This window comes from Meles meles, chromosome 9, assembly GCF_922984935.1.
Source record: "Meles meles chromosome 9, mMelMel3.1 paternal haplotype, whole genome shotgun sequence".
Taxonomy (NCBI): domain Eukaryota; kingdom Metazoa; phylum Chordata; class Mammalia; order Carnivora; family Mustelidae; genus Meles; species Meles meles.
Genome location: NC_060074.1, coordinates 106,152,495 through 106,171,295, shown reverse-complemented (window position 1 = coordinate 106,171,295; position 18,801 = coordinate 106,152,495). Strand labels below are relative to the sequence as shown.

At 39.2% G+C, this 18,801-nt stretch overlaps 1 protein-coding gene across 25 annotated transcripts in view; it reads left to right on the top strand.

Annotated features, from left to right (window-relative positions):
* CLASP1 (cytoplasmic linker associated protein 1) overlaps nucleotides 1–18,801 on the top strand; it is a 266,446-nt gene that overhangs the window by 171,446 nt on the left and 76,199 nt on the right. For 17 of the 25 annotated variants that reach the window (XM_046018654.1, XM_046018647.1, XM_046018658.1 and 14 more), the window contains 3 exons: nucleotides 8,902–9,006; nucleotides 11,247–11,273; nucleotides 13,235–13,402. In XM_046018654.1, the coding sequence (XP_045874610.1) occupies nucleotides 8,902–9,006; nucleotides 11,247–11,273; nucleotides 13,235–13,402 (300 nt within the window). The remainder of the gene's footprint in view (nucleotides 1–8,901; nucleotides 9,007–11,246; nucleotides 11,274–13,234; nucleotides 13,403–18,801) is intronic. The other 8 variants (XM_046018656.1, XM_046018655.1, XM_046018653.1 and 5 more) reach the window with 1 other exon arrangement.

Sequence of the window (18,801 nt, the reverse complement as noted above, 5' to 3'; positions counted from 1 at the left end):
TAGGCACTTACAGTAGTTCACCAAATTAATAAACCCTCTCCTTACAAAAGAAAGCTATATCTGACTACAACACAACAGAGGCCCTTTTAACTCCCCCAAATTGATTTTAAGGGTGCCCTGAGGTCTTAGTGACTCATGTGAGTCCCTGTGGCAGAGAAGAAAGAAGCCATTGTGTTCCCCCCAGGTCAGAGGTAAGGTTGGCATTGAGCTGGCATTGTCTAGGTGCTATAGATCCATGAAAGGGTAGACTAGGAACAAAAGCGCTTTATCTTCAGGTCCACATGGTATCTCTTGACTTTGTCCTAGACAGAGGGAAAAAACCAATCTCGCCTCATTTGTAACTGAGCTCTCTTCTCACTAACCTGTGGTTTCAGTTCTCGTTATCTGTGGCGTCTGGGAAACCCCAGCCTGGTGAATTAAAGTGATCTGGGCTTATAGCTCCCAAGCGTGCTGGACAGGAGCAGTGAACTTCTGTAGAGGAAGGCACTCAAATCTGGTTCCTCAGGATTCCCACAGATTAAAACATGCCAAATGTGAGCTCATAATTGGTGATTACATCTATAATGAGTGAGAACAGTAGAGGAAAAGAATACGAACGCACTTAATCCTTCAAGACTTCAGGGTCTTTTATGTAATACGAAATTATTACAATTAAATGCTTAAAAGAAATAAGCTTGCATTTTTAGCAATATGTAGAATTCACTAGTCTAAATGACCCTCCTCATTGAGAACACATCACTGATGTGGGATAAAAGCCATGAACCCACACATCTCCAGACCAAAGCAGAAACAGGAACCCTAGCAAGTACGGGGAAATCTGGTTTGCAGCCTGAGATTTTTGGCTGAATGTCTGAGATGATGTTGGGCATTTCCTGTGATGGGTATGCAGGATATGAAGGACAAGAGGTACAGTGGAGCCCACCCAACACCTGATCATGACTGAGGAACAGGAAGTTAAGTCCACTGAACTAGGAGGGAATTTTTGCCCATTTCTCAACCTTGATACTGGGTAGAGGGGGCAGTAATCTTCCCTGAGAATTTGCAACCACAAATTGCACTTTTATGTAGTTTTTGGATCAGAATTTACACTTTGTGGTCTGAAAACCGAAATAGATAAATCATATTAAAGTGGCTGTGGATTGCTTACGTCCACAAGATGCTAGCAGAAGCCAACATAAATCCTCGTTGGAAGAATACAACTTCAGTTTGGATCTTAAAGAATTTCTATAAAGTTCCAAGAACTTCATCAACTTTATCATTTCATTGTCTTAATATTTGAAGAAATAAAAAGAAATTTTGGGAAGACCAGCAAAGGAATAAGAGACTATAAGGAATGACCAGGTAGGTTTTGAAGAATAAATGGATCTTCTAGAAATGAAAATACAGCAAACTATTAAAATTAACTCAGTGGGTAAATTGAGCAGCAGAATCATTGTAGCACAAGAAAGAATTCATGAATTCAAGACAGGAAAGTACTGTCCAGAGTACAGTGCGAGGGGTAGAGTTGAAATATGACAAAGGTATAAAGTTATATGGAAGGTGGTGCAGAAATTTAACAAAGAGAGAATGGGGCAGACAGTATTTGAAGAGGCGATGGCTGGGAATTCTCCAGAATCAAAGACTTGAACCCACAAACTCCAATAACCCAGCAAATCCCAAGCAAGACAGACAAATGGTGAAATGGCAGAACACCGCAGACTGAAAAAGAACATATTAAAGCAGTCAGAGAGACAAAGTGACTACCCACAAAGGAAAGCCAGAGTTTACGTACAAATAAAACTGGGGAAATATGGGTAAGATGAATGGAGCACATCACCATCCATGTCCTGCTCCTGATTTTGCGCTGCAGGTTTTAAAGATGCTATCATACAGGGAATCTGGGTAAAGAGTACACGGGCTCCCTCTTACAGATGTTCCATCTTATAGATGCATCAGAATCTACAGTTATCTCAAAATGAAAAGTTTAATTTAAAAAGAGGGGTATTAGGGCACATTGGAAAGAGTGCTGAATGTTATATGCAAATAATAAATCGGAACACTACATCAAAAACTAATGAAGTACTGTATGGTGACTAACACAACATAATAAAAAAAAATAAAGTTCAAACACATACAAAAAATAAGGGGTTTTCAAACTCCCTTCTCCCCAAAAGTATGATTTCATTGAAGCTGTGTTTTTAATAATGTTATTATAATCTATGAGACCTTAAAAGATAGTAAAGCATAACCTTAAAAAACAAAGACAAAAGAAACAAAAGAGGCTAAAAGGAAAGTGAAAAGACAAATAAGTGTGATATAAGATGGTAAAAATAAGCTCACATGAGCTAAACTTTGCAGTTAATATAGAAGGATTGTTAGACTTGATTGTTTTAAAGATCCAGTTATGTGAAATTTAAAGGGACAAGCCTTTTAAAAGATAAGGCTGCAGATAGAGTAAAAGACAAAGGCTAAGAGCTGCAAAGTAAAAGGAAGCTGTTGAAAATCTGTTAATGGGGCTCCCGGGTGGCTCAGTTGGTTAGGTGACTGTCTTTGGCTCAGGTCATGATCCTGGAGTCCCAGGATTGAGTCCCACATCAGGCTCCTTGCTCAGCAGGGAGTCTGCTGCTCCCTCTGACCCCCCCTCTCATGATCTCTCTCTTCATTCTCTCTCTCTCTAAATAAATTTTTTAAAAATCTAAAAAAAATCTAGTAATAACAAAAAATAAGGTAAAACCTTTACTTAGAGATAAAGAGGATTGCTATATAATAAAAATTAGTAGATCACAAAGATGTAATCATCCTGAATTTTGATGGTTTTGATAAAAATAACCTCTGGGGTGCCTGGGTGGCTCAATGGGTTAAAGCCTCTGCCTTCAGCTCGGGTCATGATCCCAGGTTTCTGGGATCGAGCCCCACATCGGGCTTTTTGGTCCGCAGGGAGCCTGCTTCCTCCTCTTTCTGTGCCTGCCTCTCTGCCTACTTGTGATCTCTGTCAAATGGGTAAATAAAATCTTTTAGAAAATAAAAAATAAAAAAATAAAAATAGCCTCAAAGTACACTAAAAAGCATTTGCAAATTCGCGTTTGTAGTGAGTGATATATAAAAATACAAACTTCTAGCTCTTTTCCTCCCTGGCTGTTTGAGGCTCAGCCACCATCATGAATGACATAGTAACTATCCAGACCAGGAAGTTCATGACCGACTTACTATTTTGGTGGAAACAGAAATATGTTCTTCATCCCGGAAAGGCAATGGTACCTAAGACGGAAATTTGGGAAAAACTAGTCAAAAATGTATCAGACCACATCAGATGTCATCTTTGTATTTGGAATCAGAACCCATTTTGGTTGTGGCAAGACAGTGGGCTTTCGCATGATTTATACTTCCTTGGAATATGCAAAGAAAAATGAACCCAGACACAAATTTGCAAGATTTGGCCTATATAAGAAGAAAAAAGTCATCAAAAAAACAGTGAAAGGAATGCAAGAACAGAATGAAGAAAGTCAGGGACTCTAAAAACCATTGTTGGTGCTGGCCAAAAGAAGTGAGCTGGAGATTGGACAACAGAAGGAGTAAAGATTCTGCGGAGACTGTGGTGATTGTGCAGGTTTTTCATGAGAGGATTAATAAACTAAGAACTTTCATGAGTCTGAAAAAATAGACACATATGTATACATAAATTTCTGAATATGTAATACATTCATGTAGTTCAAAACTCAGAGATAGTAGGAGGTACACAGTCTTATCTCTTCATTTGCCTAGTTATCACTTCTTTCCCTTCCACACCAGTCTAACAACTTTTAGTTTCTTTTCTATCAAGAGTTTCTTGGCATATAAAAGCAATATAAAAATCATATTTTCTCCCCTTCTTAAAACCTAAAAGATAGCATATTTATACATGCTATTCTGCATCTTGGTGATTTTTACTTAACATATCATAAGATCCTTCCATATTAGGTTAGAGAGGGCACCTCATTCTTGATTATCACTGTACTGCATTCCACTATGTGGATGACCTTACTCAGCCAGCCCCGTTTTGATAGACACTGGGATTATTTGCAGACTTTTATTATTACAAACAGTGTTGCCGTGAATATAACCTCTTATATACATCATTTTGTATGGGTGAAAGTATATCGGTTGAATAAACTAAAGTGGAATTGTAGGATTAAAAAGTGCATGCATTTTTAATTGAGTAGATATTGCCAAATAGCTTTTATAGATAAAGCTGTACTAACTTCCACTCCCAGCATATTCTTGGATTTTTCCCACTCTGATATGTGATCGATAAATGGCATTCTTAATATCATTTTAATTTTCTTATTGAGTGAGGCCGAACAATATCTCATATGCTCAATAGCTATTTCTGTTGTCTGTTAACTGTCTTTTCCTAGCTTTTGTCCATTCTTTATTGGGTTGCAGCAGTGGTGTGCTGGTGCTGTCTTGAACTATTTCATGACAGCCAATTGTTAAATTTTTGGACATTTGGAATCTGGTTGATTTCATGTTAGTAGCCTGAAACTGGCCATGGTGGGGAGTATTTACACCCGAGAAACTGGAAAACACTGATCGGCAGGAACCTTCCCCCACTGCCAGTTGTTAAACATTTATCAGCACAGGACTAGTTGGTGGACTTCTTACTGATTCCTAGGAACCTTTTGTATGTTAAGGTAATTAGCCCTTTGTGATTTGAATTGCAAATAATTTTTCCCAATTTGTCATTTTCCTTAACTTGTTTATAGATTTATTCTTTTTTTTTTTTTAAATATCTTATTTATTTATTTGACAGAGAGAGAGGTCACAATAGGCAGAGAGGCAGGCAGAGAGAGAGGGAGAAACAGGCCCCCCACCGAGCAGAGAGCCCGACGCGGGACTCGATCCCAGGACCCCGAGATCACGACCCGAGCCGAAGGCAGAGGCTTAAACCACTGAGCCACCCAGGCGCCCCTATAGATTTATTCTTATCATACTGAGGTTTTGCAAAAAATTAAGCAGACTTCTCAATCTTCTGATGGTTTTAATTTTAAGTCATAGCTAGAATGGACTTTTCCATTGTAAGTTACAAAGGATTTCTCCTATGTTTTCTTTTAGAACTTTTATGGTTTTGTGTTTTACATTTTACTCTTAGGTTCATTTGCTGTTTTTCTTGTTGTGAAGTGTGAAATACTTATTTTTCCAAGCAAAACACAAACAAATGAGACCTAGAAATACATATTTTTTATTTTATTTATTTGACAGAGAGAAATCACAACTAGGCAGAGAGGCAGGCAGAGAGAGAGGAGGAAGCAGGCTCCCTGCTGAGCAGAGAGCCCAATGCGGGGCTCGATCCCAGGACCCTGGGATCATGACCTGAGCCGAAGGCAGAGGCTTTAACCCACTGAGCCACCCAGGCGCCCCGAAATACATATTTTTTAAAGCAACACATTATGTTGAACTACATATCAGTCCTCATGGAATGAAGCAAAAGCAGTTCTTAGAGCGAAATTCATAGCCTTGAGTTTATATTAGAAGAGAAATAGTTAGGAGGTTGTTTCCAATTTGTTAGAAAAATAACAGAATAAACCCAAAGGAGAGTAGGAAGGAAATAATAAAGATAAGAGTACAAGTTAATGAAATAGGAATTAAACTTTCACTAGACAGGATTAAGAAATACAATCGTATGAGGAATTGGATAATCCCAGTCTTCCATCAACTCCAAGAAGATAAAGTGGGAATATTTTCCTCATTAATGGAGCTGGCATAGCCTTAGAACTAAACCAGAGGGAGTCCAGTTGAGACCTTGTGAGTGTGTATATTGTGAGCATAGGAGTTTATCTCAGGTTTTTTGTTTTTGTTTTTAAAGATTTTACTAAGTTTTTTTTTTGACAGAGAGAGTGAGTGAGCATACAAGCAAGGGGAGTGGAAGGGAGAGGGAGAAGCAGGCTCAGTGGAAGGAGAAGAGTAGGGAGCCCGATGCAGGGCATGATCCTAGGACCCTGGGATCACGACCCAAGCCAAATGCAGGTGCTTAACTGACTGAGCCACCCGGGTGCCCCTTATCTCAGGTTTAATAGCTTAGAAACTTCCAGATGGAGCTCAGTGCATCTAAGAGAAGAATCCTCTTATCTCAGAAGATGCAGAGAAAGCATCAAAAAATTCAACAAACATTTTAGCAAATTATTAGCAATTAGGAATAATAAAGGAATTCTCTTAGTCTGTTGAAATATCCTAGTTTTTGTGAAATTCCAAAATTTTTTTTGCTTAATGTGACTCAGAGTAGCAAATCCTACCCATATAGGTGTGGACTACATGTCTGAGACAGTGGGATAAAGGCAGAGAAATGAAGGGGTGGAGTTCAAAGGGAAAAACTGAAGTCTTGTTTGTAGATGGTATTCTATTTACATAACTGCAGATAATCTACAAACAAGTTAGTAAAATTAACAAAAGTTTAGCAAGGTTCCCAGAATTAAGATCAAAATATAAAGATTAATTACATTCACGTTTGTCAAGAAGTTAGAAAATATAGTGTGTCGTAAAAATAAGGCACCTCTGAACAAATCTATAAGAATTGAGTAAGGCTTTTAGGAAAGATAAAGCTTTATTGTAAGACATTCAAGAAGGTGAGATAAATGAAGGAAAAAACATGGAAAGATCAATATCATAAAGCTGTCTTATTCCCCCCGCCATCCTTCAAATTAACCCTGCAGTCCACATAATGCCAGTGAAGATTTCAACATGTCTTTTTAAACTGAATCTTTAGATGCAGGTTGGAAGAGAGCAAAGGCTTTAGGAAAAAGTGGGTTGATTTCCAGGTAGCAAGATCTTTTCTTTTTAAGCTCATCACAGCATTTTGATGTTGCACCAGTGTGGACATGTGGATCAATGGGATAGACTAGACAATTGAGAACCTATGTATGTATTTAAGTACTTGGTAAATGACAAAAGATGGCTTTGTAGATCAGTAAGAAAGGGATTAGGAAAATGTATTTGGACATTGGTTAGTCATATGGAAAAAATAAAACGGATCTCTCCTTTACCTCCTACAGAAAAATCATTTCCATAAGTGACCTCACAAAAAAAATGTTGAGCATAACAGTAAGTTTTGGAAAAATATATACCCTGTGGTATAATTAAAAGCACTTAAAATATATAAAATAATGCCATCTGTTTCATGGTTATACAACGATATTAAAAGTTTAAAGAGGGGCGCCTGGGTGGCTCAGTGGGTTAAAGCCTCTGCCTTCGGCTCAGGTCATGATCCCAGGGTCCTGGGATCGAGCCCCGCATTGGGCTCTCTGCTCAGCGGGGAGCCTGCTTCCTCCTCTCTCTCTCTGCCTGCCTCTCTGCCTACTTGTAGTTTCTGTCTGTCAAATAAATAAATAAAATTAAAAAAAAAAGTTTAAAGAAATGCAAGGGGGTAATGAACGCTGGGTTTAGGATCAGGTTACCAAATGTTGGGAGAAAGTAGGAGGTACAGGGACATTAACAAAGATTTTTACTTTTTAAGCTGAATGGGTATGTTCATTTAAAATATCTTTTTGTGACCTAAATGTTTTACAGTAAATTTAAAATAGGGAGTGAGATTCAGTTGGTTTTTCATGTTCACTTTGCCTTGGTGACTGCCTTAATTTAGCTTGGTGACTTCCTTAAGAATATAAAATGTTCTCACTCATAGGCCAGCCGGGCAGGCAGGCACAGGTAGCTAAACCAGTGGTGTGGCCTTGGACAAATTAATGAATTTGTCCGTTTCTCCTTTCTTCATCTGTAATATGAGAATAATTATATGTTCTTATGAGGATTCCAAGTTCAGCTCTTAGTATAATACCATACATGTAGCTCTTCATATAGATTCTAGAATTTGTGAGTCTTTACTTCAGCTGTGATTAAAAGTTATTGATTATAGTTTTGATTTTTTTTTTCTTAATGCAATGCTTTTATTGCTCCTTACCTCCCTTTCTTGAACCTTTTTCAAGACTTAGGATTTGTTTTCCTGTATTCTTTTTCTGTAAACTTTCTTAAATGATGAGGTAGAAGTGGTTTTGAGCAATGTAAGATGCCAATGTGAGTTCAGTTGGTTTGCGTTTTCCCTATCAGATTGTTCTGACTGAAGTATGGCAGGAGAGGCGTTTTGTACCCACCCAAAACCAAAGAAGCCCTGAATTTTAAAAAGTTTAATCTCTAACCATCCTAGTCTGATTATCAATGATTTTGCATTTCTGCGTTCACTTTTTTGTGGTTTCATGGTTTAATAATGGGAGTTAACAGATTGCTTTACTTACAATGGCAAATTCTTTAAACGCCTGTGACATTGCATTATTTTTAGGTCATTGTTTCTCTTGCTACTCCTATAATGCTGATTCTGTCTTCATCTTTTCAGCTTAGGAACTTGTTGGCATACATGCTTTAAAATAGAAGTTTAATGCTGCATATCAAAACACATTTATTCTCCAGGGTGCTCTAGCTTTTCTTGATTGCTGAGTTAAGGATTTGGTTTTTTGGTTTTTTGTTGTGTTTTACTTTGCTTTGTTTTGTATTTACTCTTTTTTCCTGTAGTATTTTTCATAAGATGATAGCTAATATTTTCTGCCTTTGGAAATTTGACAGATTTGTAGGTAATAAAAAAGAGAGTTTAATGTGAAAAAAAACCCTCTAATAGATATCACCTCCTCATCAGAAAATATAATATGCTAGAACCTTTGTAACAGAAGCACCTTCCAGGTTCATGATCTCAGGAGTTGCTAAGCTAGCTGTAGAACTTGGGTGCGCGGACGAGGTGCGCATGCGTGTGCCCACAGTGAACTGGGTCAGGACGGCCCACGAGGAGGACCCACGCCCCGGCGGGCGGCCCATTCAGTGCCGCTTGTTCACGGTGTGGGTGGTTCTCTTGAGTCGGTCACACCTACGAAAAACAGGATGGAAACCCGTTTTTGCTGCATCTTGCAGGTCGGATCCGCACGAGACGGCAGAGCTCCGGGAGCGCCACCAATGTCGCCACCACACCTGACAGTCGAGGCCGCAGTCGCGCCAAAGTGGTTTCACAGTCCCAGCGTAAGAAGTGTATTTTATACTCTCTGTTATCTCAGCTTGGTTCAGCAGCCCACTCTACCGTTGAAGAATTGGTAGTATTTTCAGTACTTCAGGGGAGAAGCAGTTGTGTGGCTCTCAGCTGCCCTGACTAGTCTTGATGTTTGTGGGTAAGCTTACAGCGTGGACTGTTCCAGGGTGCATTTGTCTCCTGGCCAGCATTTAAATTTTGTATTGTTAAGCATTAAATTTTAAAATGTGGCTTCTCTCCCTTTCTTAAGCATCTCAAATTGAGATCTACTGGGCTGTGACCCATTTTACCGTTGATAAGGACTCCCTCTGATGTAATTTAAGAGCAGTACCTGGGGATTATTTTAACGTGGAGTTCTCTTTCAGTGGTAATAAGCAAATCCATTAAAAGCTCTCCCCATTAACCCTGTGTTCTAACATTTGCAGCCTGCTCTCTTCTTCCTGCCAGTGTGGGCTCCTGCTTTGCCCCGCTGCTCTCGCTTCCATCACTGCTTGTCTGTACATGTCGAGTCACTGGCTTGTTAGCATCAGCCATGAAAGCAGCCACAGATGGAAGGGGTGTGTTCACATCACTCTTAGGAGCACCCTGGTGTCTCACCTCCCAGCCACACGTGCCTTTGAGTCCCCCACTCCCTCTGTGTGCATAGAGCTGGGTGTCCAGGTGCATGTGGTGGGGGAAGGCTCCCCTTCCCTGGGAGCTGCACAGGGTTGCTCCCCAACCCATATGTGTCCACCTCCTTTGTGGTCCTGGGAGCTGTCTGGCTCATGTAGAGAGTCTGTGGCCAAACCTTAGGTTCGCCTTAGTTTTTAGAATACCTTTCTCAGCTCCTTGTGAATTCAGATACTCTCCCCTGTCCCTCTGGTAACTCTAGGCCTCATGTTAAACAAGTGTAATGCCTTTCTGAAAAGAAGGGGTGACGCCGGTGAGCCACTGCTGCTGGGCCTGTCTGATGCAGAAGCGCAGGCTTCTGGGGCATCACACAGGTGTATACAAGATAGCGTAGGTTGTGCATCCGTGCATAGCCCAGCAGCTTCTACCTTGAGAACAGCATGCCGGCTCTGGTTATTCTGTTGAACCCTAGTGATGCCTGGAGTCACAGATGGATAGAACATTCTGTCATGACCTCATAAATTTGAGTCAGGTCTTCTCGCAGAGAAAGTTTTCTTGACAAAATGTTCAAAACTCAAAATATGGGTTAGTATGTTAAAATTAAGTTTAATAAAAAAATGTCTAGATTTTAGCTGTGCCGTGTTAGTTCCTTTCTTGGAGAGGGAGGGTTGAACAGTACTTTACATTTCTTTCTGTCTGCTGTTCACTGGCATTGGCCTCTGCAGGGGTTCTTGCCACTAGCCTGCATCCGAGGTGGTGAAGACTACTGGCTTCTGTAGTGGGGGTGAGGGTGAGTAGGGAGCATTACCCCTTCAGGCCTGTAGAAATCCTGTACCCGGGCTTGGGGCTCCACTTTAAAAGTCTTCAGTTTCACTTTACTTGCTAAATTCCACTCACAGGAAGGGAGACAACACCAGCAAACAAGACTGGACCTCAAACTTAGGCATATAAATTGTTAAAAAATCGATTTTAATAGGAAGTAAAAATGAGCACATTTTTATGTTTTACAAATGTAGATAGATAACACTAGTGTTCGTAGTCCTGGTATAACATTAAGTAGATTTCATTAACATTGGATTTAGGGCCCTTACAGCATATTTTAAATGTTTGAGGATTCAAAAATGTGAAGATTAATATTTAAATGTTTGAGGATTTGGTATAGGACATTCAGGTGAAACTACTTAGTAGCAGTTTCTTTAAATTCATGATGTTTATTGAGCACTTGCTCTGTGCGAAGTGCTAGTTAAGGTGGTAGAGGTGCATGAACGAATAGGATGCAGTCACTTCTCTCCGCTTGCTCAGAACTAGACAAGAGATGAGCGGCTGGAGGCCAAGATGCTTGTCTTCTCTGCATCTCCTCCACCTGGCCCCAGGCCTGGCACATTGCACGTTCCTAAGCGTTTCATGAACAGACCTGAAATAAATGCTGCTAGAGTATGTTATGACTATGATAAGCATAAGTACAAAAGGAGAGAGGAGGAAAAAGACCTAGAAGAAAAAGCTATTTTGCTAATATGTTTGTGAACGAAGACATTTGTGTTGTGTTGCATGCTGACCTTCTGTATTGTGCTATTGTCTTTTAATCCACTTTTTGCCTGTCCTTTGGTCTGCTCTCATAATCAAGGATCCAGATCTGCTAATCCTGCTGGTGGTAAGCCGTTTCTTTTCTTGCCCTTTTTTTTTTTTTTTTTTTTTTTTTGCGTTCTCCCCCCCTCCATGTCCCATGTTCCTTGCACAATATTAATTTCTGTGTTTATTTTGAGCTTAGTTAATCTTTCTGCAATTTTCTGTATGTTCAAATTCTAGAGTTTGGAATGGATTTCTTTTCTTCTTTTACACAGCTTAATAGTTTGGATGCCCAAAGTTTATGGGCAAGATTAATAAATCCCGAGACTGGTTCTTTTTCATGGTGATGTGTATCACTGATTTTTATAATGAATTTCATTTTGAATTGTAGCGGTCATTATAAAGTCCTAATTCTTGTGAGTGGTTACCTTAATGATTCATTTGAATGATGGAGGTGTGTGTGTGTTTCCAGGTTAAGTGTTATTTTAAGGGCTTGTGTCCCTGGTTCATTCTCTTCTGGTACATAATAACATGCATTTTATGTTTGGGAATTTTGTTGCTTTCTCTACTTCAGGAGAGTGGTCTAAGTAGATGACTGCCATTTTGGTGTATTGATGTGATCTTTAAAATTTTGCTGTTTTCTTTAAGAAAAAATGTCTCATGAGTAATGGTTATATAGCTATCCAGCCACTTAGTCATTTATAAAAATTACTGACTATATGATTTGTTTTTAATTTCTAATTCTCTTGTATACATCTCAGGGCATGTGGTCTATATAATTTTCTACTTTTGTAGATATCTGAGATTTTCTTTGAAGATTAGTACACAGTTGGTTTTTGTAGTATGTGTGGAAAAGTGAAAAGAAATTTCTTCTGTTTGTTGTATATGTGTGTATGTGGGACATGTGTTTATACATATTTGTATAATTTTGATGCTCTGTCAATTTCAGAGGTATGTTAGTTACTTGTTTCATTAGTTGTTATTTTTCTTAGAGGTGTCTTAATAATTATGGCCTTCTAAATATCTCCCTATATTTTTATCAATTTTATGTTTTGTATTTCAAGGCTCTCTTACTTGGAACATAAAGGTTCATGGTTATTACGTCTTCATTGACAGTGATTCTTTTATTTATTTATTTGTAGATTTTATTTATTTGACAGAGAGAGATCACAAGCAGGCAGAGAAGCAGGCAGAGAGGCAGGCAGAGAGAGAGGAGGAAGCAGGCTCCCTGCCAAGCAGAGAGCCCGATGTGGGACTCGATCCCAGGACCCTGAGATCATGACCTGAGCCGAAGGCAGTGGCTTAACCCACTGAGCCACCCAGGCGCCCGACAGTGATTCTTTTATTAATATGAGATATCCTTTGTCCTTTGTTTAATGCTTTTTCATTCCGTTTTATTGTTTTGTATTAGGTATGTTGGTTATTTCTTATAAACAACATTCAGTTGAATTTCATTTTTTTAAAAGCCAATCCAAGAATCTTTTAATAGATGAATTTAATCCAGCCACATTTATTATGATTATGTTTGAGTTTATTCCTACCATTTTATCTTGTGATTTTTATTTACCATGTTTCTAGTTATCTTCTTGCCTCCTTTTCTTCCATTTTTTAAATTAATGGGATGTTCTTGGATCTGTTTTCTTCCACTAATGTTTAAGAAAGTTCTGTTAGAATTCTCTTTTTCCAGTGGTTACACTTAAAATTTTTCACATATGAACTCTTAAAGAATAAAAATACAACACAATAAACACCTTTGTGATTATTTGTAGAAATTTGCTGTGGAAAAGGGAGCCTGCTCTTTGAATCAGAAATTTTACCGTCATTTTTGTAGAATTCTACCTGTAATAATTCTTTGTTTGAACATTCTTTTATACTTGATGTTTTCTTATGCTCTATTTAAAAGAAAATAGTACTACCACCAACAAAAAAGCCATTTTAATATAAAAGTATTTCAGCCAAATTAATGTGCTTACTGACTTCTGAAATTGTTATAGTTTATTCCCTGATATACAGCCATTCTTCAGTTTTGTTTTGTTTCATTTTTAGCTGGCAGCCGGTCAAGTTCCCCAGGGAAATTGTTGGGAAGTGGTTATGGTGGCCTTGCTGGGGGTTCCTCAAGAGGCCCACCTGTGACCCCCTCTTCAGAAAAACGAAGCAAGATTCCCAGGAGTCAGGGATGTAGCCGAGAAACAAGTCCAAACCGAATAGGATTAGGTAAGGATTCTCAAAGACCTCAAAACATCATTCCCAACTTGGTCATAATTTTTATTGTAATGACTTTGTCTAATGTTGGAAATAGAGATCTGTTTTTGAACTGAGGGTGTCACTTTGCCTTTGATAAAAAGACACTCTGATTTGTGCTTTTTACAGATTATGGCATGTTCAGGTTTGAATTACAACTGAAAAATACATGGGCCTCACTATTCAGACTGATGGAAAAGAATTACGTCACCATGGTCTTTTGTGTTTTAGAGCCACTTAACAAAATGTTAGAACTGGGGAATGGGCAAGATTGTCTTCTTCACAATTAGGAGCAGTGTTGCCTTTCCTCTTTCTTTCATGCACTAGAGCGAAGTAGCCATTTATCTGTATATGCTTGCAAAAACAATTTGTAGGGTCCACATATGTTTTGATTTTGAACTTCTCTAACCCAATTGGTGGAACTTACGGTCAAAGAATGTGAATAGATACTTCAAACATGAAAACTAGAAACAAATGAAAACCAAATATATAATATTTTTGTGTTGTAGCATTTAGTTTCTTTGTGACAGCGTGTAGGATTACCTGAATTACTCTCAGCAGCTTACTCTCTTCAAATCTAATTCATATATAATCTTTTTATTATAAAAGATATCTTTTGTACTATAAGAGATCTATATTCATACTTTCTTATACTTTTACTGTTTTCTAAGGGTAAAAATCTATTAATGTGAAATCAGAGTACAACTATAAGTCCTGTTGGCTTTTCTTTCCTCTCATTTATTTATCTCATAACAGCTTTACTGTTGTTTCCTGTGATGCATAGGCACTTTGTTAAGCCTTAGGCTCAGAAGACAAATAGTTAATAGCTGCTGATTTTCAAAGAGCTTGTGGTCTAAGGGGTGGAAGTGTAAGATAGTATGACAGATACTGTGACACAGTGCTCTGGGACCACAGGAAGGGAGTGTCTTAGGGCCCTTGCCTACACCATATAGTCTGCCCAAGAGAGAAATCGGGAAGGACTGGGAGAGGAGAGCCTTGCCAGAAGAGGTCCAATTTTGATGATGTGTAAGGCAGGATTTAGGCAGAGTAGGGAGAAGAGGAGAAAGGTGTTCCAGGGCACAGAGGAGTGTGTTCGGAAATAGTCAGGGGAGGGGGCATAATGTGCTCTGGGAACCACAGGTAATTCATGTAGCTGCAGCAAAGGAAGTTTGTCAGGGTTAGGTGGGAGAGGGGGGCAGTGGGACTGGGAGGGCGCTGCTTCTAAAAGTCCTTGAAGGCCACCTGAGCTCTGAGAAGTTGGGGAGGGGAGACATATTTAAGAGGTAGAGTGGATAGGAGTTGGTTTGACTAACATTTCCAAAGCAAGTGAGAAATTTCTACATGATCCCAGCTTTCTGTTGGCATTACATAGCATGGTCCCTGAGCTGACAAGTTGTTTGGATCCAGCAATAACAACTTATGTGGATACACCAGGGAAAGTGGCATGACTAGAATATCTAAATTTCAGATTTGAGGCTGTAACATATGTATGTTTGGATCTAGTTTCGTCTGGAAAATGCATTTGATTTCATACTTAGTCATGAGGTTTTGGCTGTCCCTTTTTGGTAGTTAGCTAAATGTATAGGATATATCTTGGCAATCCAGATTAGTATCATACTTTTAAAAATATTTTATTTTGGGGGACTTGACTTTTTATATTATTAAAGTTGCCTTTTTTACCTTTTTCTTGAAATTGGGAATGGAACTGCCCTAGGTTGCCTAACATAACGCTAGGACCTGGTATTCCCTGGTTTTAACTAGGAAGTTTGTGTTGTGGATAGTTGAAAAGATAGCATTTATTAAGCCTTTACAAGGTCCTATGAAACAGCATCCATCAGTAAGAACTAAATAGGAACCTATTCTCTTCCAGAGAGTTCTTATTTGAGACAGTATTTTGGACAAAGTTACTTCTTTGGTGCTTATTAAGAGGGGATTAGTTATGTGTAGAGCTTTGAGGTCATATATACAATTCTGTTTAAAGAAGATATTTTATTTAAATTTCTGCACATAGTGAGAATACACACAGCTACAAAGGTAGAGAAATGAATCCAGTGCATCTTTCCGCTTCTTCCTATAGTACTGCTAAGAGATTCCATTTTATGGGGTGTCTGGTGTACAGTGTCTCCCGCAGTAGATTGCCTCTTGTTGTGATCATTCGGTAGATACTGGTATATGCCTGTGTGTCTATGAACATTTGGTTCATTATATAGCAACTTTAAATATAAATATTCGGAAAAGGGGTATCTTTTAAGAATATTTTCTTTTGTCCCAAACCAATTAATAATTTTAATCATTGCTAAGCTAGGCTTGGAATTTGCACTGAGAATTAATTCTGCAAATTATATTTGGTTCAGCTATGCCTCATCTGTGATAAAAATGACACCAGAGTCTTCTTCCTTAACATCTAAGGTTTCTTAAGCAAGACGGGATATAATTCCTGTTGAATAACCAAGAAACAAAATAGAACCCTGCTACTCTCTTTTTTTCTTGGTAGTTTATTCCTTCATAAACTGTTCAACCACACAGAATAGATTGTAAATTGTGTCATTTGAGGGTTTTATTTTGTTTTTGATGAATAATAAAGTCCTTTGAATAGCTACTGTCTATAGCAGTTACATTTTGGAAGTTTGCCTTTAGTTTCCTTCTTCCACTCATGTCTTAGAAAGGGATAAAAATATTTTTATTTTGGGCAGCTTACATCCTGTGGATATGCATTTAAGATGTTTTCAGATTTTCTGGTTAAAATATTTAGAAAGAAGCAAAAATTAAGGGTAATCAGTGTCGCCTGTTAAATTAGACTACTGTGTGCAAGACCACAACATGGAACTGTCCAGACTGTAGAGACGTTTCATGGTGGTGCTCCTTATTGCTCTGGTGCTTTTGCTTTTGATGTGAGTTCTGGTCTAGGATCCATCCCTTCTAAAAAGGCAAAAGTCGGGTTTACCCCCAAAACACGTAAAAGTAGAGTGTCTCTCAAGAAGTGAAAGCCAATCAGATGGGTTTTGAAGGCTTCCCAGCCTTTCCTGTAAGCACAGGACTGGAGAATCCCTGAAGAATGCTGTTTTCCGAAAGTTCAAACAGCAAGCACGTCTTCATCGTCTCTTCCTCTTCTGTCATGCCTTCACATTATATATTCTCATAGAGAACAGTCAGTTTTAAAAATACATAGAGTCTTGATTTGATATATTGTTTTTCTAGCTTTGACCATCTAACTCATTAGTCTTTATAAAAGTCGTAGATTGGTGTACTTAAAATCCTCCTTGAAGAGTGGTCTGTGGAAGTGCTGTTAGAAGTGGCCATTACTCTTCTCGTGTTTTAAAGTACCCAGCATTAGAACAGTTGCCGTCACCACTAGGTGTCCCTTAACGTGGTGTGGGGCAACCGTAATTCGTAAGCAGAATTCTTTCTGTGTGTGTTACTACTAGCCTTTGTTAAGGAAGCCAGTTGGCGCGAAGGGGAGAATACACTTCCTCTGGCTGAAATACTGAGGAGGGTAAATCTTGTTAAGAATTATGGATGTTGTTGTTTCAGATCAGGTCCGCTTATCCCTTTTCATGCTCTTGTCTTCACAAAGCAGGCTCAGCGAGAGAGAGCAGAGATTCCCTACTGCTGTAGCATGTGTATCATTTAAGGAAGGGAGTGGAAGCAGGGTAACAGTCAGAAGGGATCTGGCAAGAACTTTAGGAAATGCTCAACTTAAGCACGTGCATGTGTGAAACACTTAGCAGGACTGTCTTTATTTCACATTGTTTGATTCAGAGCGGGTAGTGAAATAAGGTAAGATTTTCATGTCTGCCTTTCAGCAGGGAACTCAGAGGTACTCACATGTGTACCTCATCTCGCAGTACTCTTCTCATTTAAATGATGGGACTCTTTCTTGAACCTTCCTAAGGGGAGGCTAAGACAGGAGAGGCAGCATGGCTGGACCAGTGAGTTAGCGTGGTCAGTTCACAAATTAGCTGTAGTATTGATCCTCTAGGGATAAGCCACATTTCTCGGAAGGTTCCAGGATGTCCTCATATATTGGTGTCGGTGGATGCTCCCTGGTTTTTTAAGGGTTTTTTAACTTAGCCCCTGTGCATTGGCCTTCATCATAGGAGCTGTCCAGAATTATTATCAAGAATTGCTGATTATATCATCATGGCTAGTTGGGAGCAGAAACCCAGTGCCTCCATGTCATGTGGCAAATGAAGGCGAATTTAGCAATTACTCCGACAATCCCAAGCAAAGCCTCATTTTGACAGATTGCTCACATTGCGTTCCTCCGCTTGATTTTTCCTTTGCTTGTCAGGGCAGACCTAAGCGTTTGGACGTCTCTTATGTAACTGTGGGGTCTGACGTAACCCTAGTACTGAGCAGAGACCACAGGAGGAAGTTGGTTTGGATTCTCACTTCCATATTCTTCTCCATCAGGGAGTTCCGTGATGCTGGTTTGGAAGTCATTCTTTGTTACGGTTTGGTCATGCTGTAAATCCATGTTGGATCTGAAGTGAAAGGCTCCGCTCACTACAATATAGTAAACACGGCTGGTTTTACATCAGTGGCTCTAGTGTATTTTTTCCAGGATGTTCAGGGAAGACATTTCTATGTGGTCCAGAATGAGTAGGTCCACGCAAGACGGACATATTTATTGTCCCACCAGCTGTTACGGAGGTGGCTACGCCTAGTCAGTATGCAGAGTCATTTCTGAGTATTTTGCCAGTACTGTGTCTTTGTTCCTTCAGATTAAAGTAGAAAACAAAAGAATCATGGTCTTCCCTGAGCTTTATGGCCAAGTTATGTTAGGCCTTAAAACTATTCATGTGACTCTCTCTTCTCAGTGTTTTGTAACACGAACATAACAAAATTACCCATGGATAATCCTACGGTAATTGGCCACGCTTAGGTCAGCAGAGGGCTCTTTTAACATGAATATTGGGAATTGTCAGTCCACATACCATGGATAGACTCCTGGTTAAGGCTGTGTAAGTGAAGGTGCTCGAGTTGGGACCATGGGCAGATCTGTTTGGATTCCCAAAGAAAAAGCAGGAATGAAATGTTGGGACCAGTAAATAAAGGGGTAGCGGTCCCAGCTCTCTATTCTCTATTGATTTAGATAATTAAGTGTGTTTGAGGCATCTAGATGCTTACTTGAAGTAGGCAGGTTTTCCAGCTGTGTCAGTCCTTAGACCTTCTCTTTTAAAGAAGCCCGGGCTGAGAGAAGTGAACCCTCTTTCTTTTAACTAGGTAAGTTCATGGAGTTCAGGGACTAGGGCCTTTATTCTGTTTTAACCCAAAATAAATTATCTAACACAGTGTGTATGAAAATGGCTTTAATCTTTTATCATCTTGTCGAGCCAGTTTGCTAAAGCCATAAAAACTGATCATTTTCT